This window comes from Nelumbo lutea, chromosome 2 (genome assembly GCF_056320005.1).
Source record: "Nelumbo lutea isolate HS-2025 chromosome 2, American lotus-T2T, whole genome shotgun sequence".
NCBI classification, from domain to species: Eukaryota; Viridiplantae; Streptophyta; class Magnoliopsida; order Proteales; family Nelumbonaceae; genus Nelumbo; species Nelumbo lutea.
The window spans coordinates 2,130,154-2,138,518 of NC_142685.1; the positions used below are offsets into that span (position 1 = coordinate 2,130,154).

General features: G+C 40.2%; 1 protein-coding gene across 1 annotated transcript; it reads left to right on the plus strand.

Annotated features, from left to right (window-relative positions):
• The first annotated feature begins 238 nt into the window (after nucleotides 1–238).
• On the plus strand, nucleotides 239–6,992 carry LOC148868052 (putative serine/threonine-protein kinase WNK4). The gene is made up of 7 exons (XM_088973833.1): nucleotides 239–1,020; nucleotides 3,811–4,076; nucleotides 4,174–4,397; nucleotides 4,697–4,854; nucleotides 4,991–5,321; nucleotides 5,601–5,945; nucleotides 6,154–6,992. The coding sequence occupies exons 1-7, from the start codon at nucleotides 928–930 to the stop codon at nucleotides 6,615–6,617; spliced, it is 1,881 nt and encodes a 626-aa protein (XP_088829959.1). The 5' UTR covers nucleotides 239–927; the 3' UTR covers nucleotides 6,618–6,992.
• The last annotated feature ends 1,373 nt before the right edge of the window (nucleotides 6,993–8,365 follow it).

Here is an 8,365-nt window from a genome sequence, read left to right on the forward strand (position 1 = left end):
GCTTCCTCCCCCACTAGGCCACCATCTTAATTCCCACCCCCACAAGGCCACAAAGGCACATACCCACCTCTCCCTAATCACTTTTTGTTTGTTTCCCTTGGAATGAAATCTCACCACCCCATCTTCCAATATTAGATTCTCTCATTCTCCCTTTCTCTCGCCGCGCTCTCGCTCTACTACAAACCTTTTGTTTTTTTGTTGGAGTTTTGTTCTCGCCCCATCCCCAAAAGCCAAAACCGCTTGTTGGATTCCTCTCCATCCACAAATGGTACCACCAAAGCGTGGTCACAGATTCTTCCACAAAGCTTCGTCTCTATTATCTCTATTATCTGAGCTTCCCCATATTACCCTCGCAAGCAAAAAAGAGTACTTTTTCTCTCTCCGTCCCTCACCCTCACTTGCTACAACAAGATTCCCTAGAACTAGAAGCTTCATTAGCAGGAGAGAGAAAAGATCTTATATACTTTTTCCCTCTCTCTTTTTTATTTTTTGTCATTACACTCGATTAAATCCTCTTTGTCAAATCTCTCTTCATATTTATCTTTCTTTTTTGTTTATCAGTCTTATCATTCAAATGCTTGCTAAAGAATACGACTTCTCACGTGCGTCCGTTGTGGAAATGGCTTGGATCATGCTCAGGATCGATTACTCCAGGCTATTCTGGCTTCTCTTCGGTGTCTTCTCTTATGAAAACCACGAAGGAAAGCCTCGGATCTAGCAGTTCCTCTTCTTCCATAATCCCCACCCAACTCATCCAATCCTCCAAATTCCAGGAATAACAAAAGATAGATAATATTTCCCTAGTACTCCCTATTAACAGTAACAGTAGGGAATATAGCAAAATAAGGAAAAGACGTACGAATTTGTTCCTTCGTCCTTGAGAGATTTCGAGCTTCTTCTCGGTGTGCAGGGCTCCATCGCTCCAACATGTACAAAGCACGACTCCGGGAACGTGTTGACGGAGCCACCCCCACCAACTCTGGGTACGTCGAGACCGATCCAACCGGCCGGTATGGACGTGTAAGTTTTCCGCTCTGTATTTTTTCTTTTCATTTTATAAATTTAAATTTATTGTTTAGTATCACTATTACGCAAAAAAAACGAGAGACAGAAAGAGAGAGCAGAGAGACAACTTGGATACGGATCACCTAGTTTTCCTGATTTCAAATATAAATAAAAAATACTTTCTCAAAAAAAAAAAAAGAGTACAAAAGTTTAATTAAATGAACAACTTGCTATTCCAATAGTCTACCCTAATTTAAAATATCACGTTGCTTGGTTCTAAGCTTTGGCAAGTGGTTTTGTAAGGGACAACAAGTATATCAAATTTATCTTTTCCCATTTTTTAAAGTTTCATCCAATAATTTTCCCAGAAAGGCTGTTCTTAACTTCCCGTCCAGACAAAGTCGTCGTTTCTAAGTTAAGTCTTTTAGAACCATCTATCAGTCAGCTGGATTTTACTGTATATGACTATATGTTTCTGAATTCTGATTCACTTTATTTTTTAATTCTTTTCTTTTTCAAAATTCCGCTCCCCCCCTATATTTTCCGTTTCCGTTAACAGCCTGTTTATTTTGTTAGGAATATTTTCTTCGTCCATTGATCAATGGTTATTAGTTATCAAATATCAACTACACTACTCTCTCTCTCTCCCGAGTCGGTATTCCTACAACTCTTTCTTTTTCTCCGGGCGTACGTCTTTGTGTTTTGTATACTGTTTACAGTTTTGATTTTTATTTCTTCTTCCCATATTGAGCAGAAGTTGTTGTTGTAGTTGGGAAAAACAAATAAATTGATCCATACATCATACGGGTTGAATCAATAAATGGAATGGCTAGGATCATGTGTAGCATGTGGTTCACATGGTCGTCCCTTACTATCCCAATTTCCCTATTTTCCTTCGACGTCTCAGAGAACCAGCCGGTGCCGGTGGTGGGAAATCTAGTGCACTTCCAATTCAAAGATTATAGCGTGTGTAAGTTGATAATTCAGGCTCCTACGATATGTATCTTATCGCATAAAAGCTAGCTTTGAAATATTCTGTACTAGCAAAGACCCGTTACATGCACGGGTGGAGTTATAAATTATTATTATTATGTCCACTTGAGTATTAATTGAATATGTCAACTTAAGTACCAACTACCAAGACCATGCCAATAAGCATAATTGTTTTATCACAGAAATAACATGTAGAAAGGAAAGCTTTTTCTAAATCAAGTTTAAGACCAAAATAACCTTTTTTTTTTTCTCCCCTCTTAAATGAGTGGATCTTCTTTTTCCAATGAATTAAAAAGAGGAATAACATGGAAAATATGGGATGAGAATGAGAATTCGTAATTGGGCCATCTCCGGTGATTGGAAAGAAAAAAGAAAAAAAGCTGTGGACATGGTGATGATAAATACCATGGTTTTTAAAAACGAACCAGTGATCGAATTGGTCAAAGGTCTGGTTATCGGTTTAAATGATTAACTAGCCAATTCAGCGGTTTATTAATCAAAATCAACGATTTTAAGGAAAAAAACAATTTTTGAGGAAAACAAAACAGACAGGTGATCGGTTCCTAGTTTTTCCGGTCTGGTCCGATTTTGAAAACAGTGATAAATACTTTTTTTTTTTTAATTTGGAATTAAATGATGTTTTAATATCTACGCAAGATTATTCCATTAACCATTGAAACCATAAGGATTTGGTGCTGCGGGAACTTTATTGCCAGGTGTTTGAAAGTTGAAACTACAACCATGCACAGCTAAACAGCAAAATACATTATATTAATAGATTAAAGGGAATTAATAGAAGAATACTTACCCTGCTTAATTAGTAATTACCGTTGATCGAGTATTTATTTAATTTTCGTCATTTATTTCTTGTACCTACCTCATCCTCCTTTTCTTTTTTATTTTTCTTTCCATGGGCCATGGCAAGGAGCCAAGGAGACGTGACGTGAATGGGTTTTCCACTGGGCTGAGGGAGGTGGCATCCTCCTTAATTGAGCCCGGAAATCACAAGTGAATATATCAATATTCCATATGCTTATAATTAAGTTGACTGTTGACCCATGGGTGCAGCACATTGGCATATTTACTTGTGACTGGTTACTTAATAAGCGATCCACAATCCACAATCCACAGCCAAACGAGCAACAGATCCTGAGTGCATTAATTCTTTTATTTATATCAATCATATTGATGTGATAAAACCGAAAAAGCGACAGATTCCTTTTTATTTTATTCTTCCGGATGTTCTTTTGAGGAGGGGAGGGAATTCCATTTTGTTTGATACATACTATTCAAGATTCGTCTGATACTCTGATTGGTTTCTCTACCTACCCAATAATAAAACTCAGAGTAATTAAATGCACCATTTCAAGTAAAGTTAAACAAGTAATGATATAATTAGTACATTCCATTAGTTTTTGGTTTCTAACATTTATTCATTAAATTAGATAAAATTACTTTAACTTGATTAGCATTGAAGTTCACTCGCCCCAAAACAGTTTCCAGCTTCATCACATCTGCTTCGATCACAATTATATTAATTGCAACACTTTCAAATGAAAAAATGAAAAAAAAAAAAAAAACAAAAACAGAACATCACTTTAGTCTTTGTAAATTTTTGGGGCACAAAATAGTGCTGTTTAAAAAAAAAAGTCTTTAATTAATTTTATTTTAGACATTATTATTATTAATACAATTTGTAAGGAGAAGTCAAAGCTGGTACTAATTTACATTATTATTAAGGCAAGGAAATGGTGATCATGATCACTGTTGGGGTGTTTATGGGTCTTATCATATGTCTGTTGTATGTTGCAGTTCGAGGATGTTTTAGGCCGAGGAGCCATGAAGACAGTTTATAAAGCATTTGATGAGGTAGTTGGAATGGAGGTGGCGTGGAACCAGGTCAAACTCAATGATGTATTCCGGTCACCCGAGGAATTGCAGAGGCTGTATTCAGAGGTTCACCTACTTAGCACCCTAAATCACGACTCCATCATCCGATTCTACACCTCGTGGATCGATGTCGCTCGGAGAACATTCAACTTTATCACCGAAATGTTTACTTCAGGCACCCTAAGAGAGTATAACTTTGTAACATCTTCTTCTTCACGTTATTATATTATTGACCGTCGTTAGCTTGTATTCTTGTTCTGAACAAGTCCATGTTATGCGACACAGATACAGACAGAGATACAAGCAGGTAAATATTCGAGCTGTCAAGAATTGGGCCCGCCAAATCCTACGTGGTCTTGTTTATTTGCACGGTCATAATCCTCCTGTGATCCATAGGGACCTCAAGTGCGATAATATCTTTGTCAATGGCCATCTCGGACAAGTGAAGATTGGTGATTTAGGGTTAGCAGCCATTCTCCGTGGATCTCAACCCGCCCACAGTGTGATAGGTACTAATCATCCCTTTCTTCATTTCTTTAGATCAGCTCCCACTAGCTCACATCAGAAACTTTTCTTACGTGTAGATCTTAGTGAAGACCGTAGGTCGTTTAATACTTCAATTTATATCCTCTTTGATTAAAAGTCAAAAACTTACGGCCTATTCAAACATATCCCCTGTTGGCTGTTTCATTAATTAATTTGATCTATGAAAATGTAGTCATTAATTTGGGACTTGGATCTCATTATTAATCATTATCTTACGAATACTTTTAAAGTTGGATCTAATCAGACATGCTATTACTGCTAGGCACCCCGGAATTCATGGCACCAGAACTATATGAAGAAGAATACAACGAGCTCGTGGACATATACTCCTTTGGCATGTGCGTTCTAGAGATGCTTACTTCTGAGTATCCATACAGCGAGTGCTCTAACCCAGCTCAAATCTACAAGAAAGTGACATCGGTAAGCTCAGGGCTCCGATGTCGTGATGATTTCCGGTTTGCATTGATGACCTGATCATCCTGATGATGAATATATATAATCTGACCCCCCCCCCCCATCCCCATCCCCATCCCCATGCCCGCTTTCTACGTTCTAGGGAAAGCTGCCAGACGCATTCTACCGGATTCACGACTTGGAAGCCCAACAATTCATTGGGAAATGCTTGGAGACTGCTTCAAAGAGGATGTCTGCAAAACAACTCTTGCTCGACCCCTTCCTTGCCTCTCACGAAGAAGAGATATTGCCAGCTCCAAGAATTACTGATCACAAGTCGATTACTAAAAATCCTGCACCAGAGTACAGTCATGTTTATTTGCCAACGCCACTTTTTACTCCGAGAAAGACTACTACAGACATGAAAATTACAGGGAAGATGAACCCTGAAGATGATACCATCTTTCTTAAAGTACAGATCGCTGATAAGGAAGGTAAGCCTCAGTCCTTCAATTAATTAGGATTCTGTTGCTAGATATATAGATACCGTGCTTGGTTGTACTGGGCACGGCTTAATTAATTAATTGGGACTACTTTTGAAATAGCTAGGTAGAGAGAAGCTGATCCAATTGTGTGCCTCGCCCGATTTATTTCCAAGGCTAGACTAGCTAAGCTACTTCTACACTTCTACCTTCTACGCACAGCACGGGCCTTGTCTTCTTTAATGAAAATTCTGAGTGACAGGGTATATACTATTCCTTGTTTTACCACAGGTTGTGTGAGGAACATATATTTTCCTTTTGACATTCTAAGTGACACCCCGATCGATGTTGCGACCGAGATGGTGAAAGAGCTGGAGATTACCGATCGTGAACCGTTTGAGATCGCCGAGGTGATTGAGAATGAGATTTCAGCTTTGGTGCCACACTGGAAGGAACCTGAACCTCACCCTCACCAAACCTTTAGCTATCAAGATGATGATGATGATGATGGACCTCACCATGCTTTCTGTTCTTTTTCCTCCTGTTCTTCTTCTCACGCCTCACTCTCTGGACTGATCAGTTCAACCCACATTTCTCGTGGGGAGGGTACATTTAATGGCTGTGATTGGCTCCAAGGTATGCTCCGACGCATTTGCGCTATAATTTTGGACAGTATAACAATTGAGATGGGAATTAGAATAAAAATGAATTAATGCTGGATTAGGCTATAGAAGAAATTGTGTTATCTATGCATGGGATGAAAACAACTCTAAAGTAAACAAGGGTAAAGCGAAAACAGAGCTTATTGATGAATGAAATCACTAATATTGATGCATGCATGCAGGCGACTTGTTTGCTGACGACGATGCTAGCTCTCAAAGCTCTGCACACTCACAGTCGTCGGGCATGTACTCCAACATAAATTACAATTCAGGCAGCGAACATGATTTCAATCCAAGTCCTAGAAGAAGAGACTACTGCTCAGCTGCAATGTCCCACCATCAGTCCACGAGATTCTGCCCTGAGGAGAAGGCGAGGGCAGGGCACTCGATTGGTATGAATCGGCAGTCTCGCAGAGCTTCTAGTTCCAATGAATCAGGAAGAGTGGATAATCGTCAATTGACAAGAAACCGATCATTAGTGGATGTGCGCAGTCAGTTGTTACACCGCACTTTGGTTGAGGAGGTAAATAAGCGTCGCCTGTTCAAGACTGTGGGTGATGTGGAGAGTATCGGATTTCAAGCTCCCAAGGGATTGTGTGAGAAGGACTCACCGCTTAAGGGTAAGAAGCAAGGATTTAAATGGTGAGAATATTTTGAGATGGTTTAATTAATTAGCCTCATAAATTTAATGGGGAAGAAGTATGTCTGGTAAATTTATATGTATGTATGGAGTTTGATATAGATGTGAATGTATACTTGTGTCGTGAGGAGTGTGGAGGGGGAGTGCACTGGCGAGGTTCGTTGTACAGAGGTATTGCCAGAAGCTTGGGTGCTTGCTTGGGTTGAGGCTTTGACTAGTTCAAGTCAGCATTAGCTCTCCAGTCTCCACAGAGAGCGCCCAACAAATCAGCCAACCTGGACTCGTATTCCAAGCGGCAAGCGCCACAATGTGTTGAAGTTGAGACTCGAATGTAATGTGTATTATTTTGTAGGCAATAATGGTATGCGGGAATTTATACCATGAGAATGAAGTATGTATGACCACACAACCCCCCTTCGCTTTGATATGACACCAAGTCACCTCGCCGGGTCCTACTTAAAGCAAGTAATAGCACGACCAGAGAATGTGGGGTATTTAACTATTTATACATTCATTCGCGTTCTCACCATTTGTGAGGGAATTGGGTTAGGTATCGGCTCTGAAATTAGGCCAATGAGACTGAGGAGTTGTGAGTTTTGAATCCCTTTGCCTCGAAATTAGGCCATTGTAGTTGCCAATGGTGAGATGAAGATAGGGGCAAGTTAGGCGGCGAAACATCTTTCTCAACTAAGTAGAAGTACTCTATCATTTCATGTAGGGCTGGTAAGGACCGGCTCCACACCATCACATACGATATTTCAAGTAGACCTGTTCATGAGCCAGGTAGTCCGTTCTGGGTTTGGGATTTGTTAAAAAAGCCCAGCCCGATTCGACTCAACTTTTATATAAGTTAAACCCTAAATTCCTAAACTACTTAACCCTAACCCTAAATTCTTAAAACATTTCTTTTCATTATCCTTTCTCACTCTCACTCGCAGAAGTGGTTCTCATTTCTCCCTCTCAACTCTCAGAACCGGCGAACCTAGTTGCACCTGCGAACTCAGGCATTGGCGGCTGGTGCCACCAGAACTAGTCGTCTCTCTCTCTCTCTCTCTTCAACCGGCACCATTTTCATCTTCTTTATTCTCATTCTTAGTTCTCTCTATTCTTAGAACTAGGTCTTCTATCTTCTTAGTTCTCTCTCCAGCCGACGCCACTAGAACCCAAGCACACTATTTTCATTCTGCGAACATAGGCCCCGGCGGTTGGCGCCACCAGATCTAGATCATCTCTCTCTCTCTAGTAGTGAGCTCTCTTTCTCTCTCTCTAGCCAGCACTGTTGTCATCTTCTATCTTCTCGGTTTCTATTCTCACTCTCAGACTCCTAGGAATCGATGGACTTAGTAGGCACCATTCTCTCAATCTCAGAGGGCACTGGCGCTCAGACTCCTAGGTCGGGCTTTGAGCTTTTTATGAGGGCCAGGCTCAGGACCATGTTTTAGGCCAGTTGGTCGAGCTGGGCTTGGGCCTGAAAAATTTATGTTAATGAAGAGCAAAAGCCCGGCCCGAGCTCGGTCCATGAACATGTCTAATTCCAAGTGCGTGCTGTAGGGTGAATTTGCAAGTGATAAAAGAAAAAAAAAAGATGGTTACATTGCAATATTGGTGCGAGGATTGGTGATGATGTGGACATCATAACTTTGGGTTTTTAGGCTCAGTTTTGCATTTGCATTGAAGTAAATGATGGGGCCAAGTTTCAAAATGTCGATACCAATGGTATCGAGGCCAGTGTCCTTTGTTTTTATAGTTTTTTT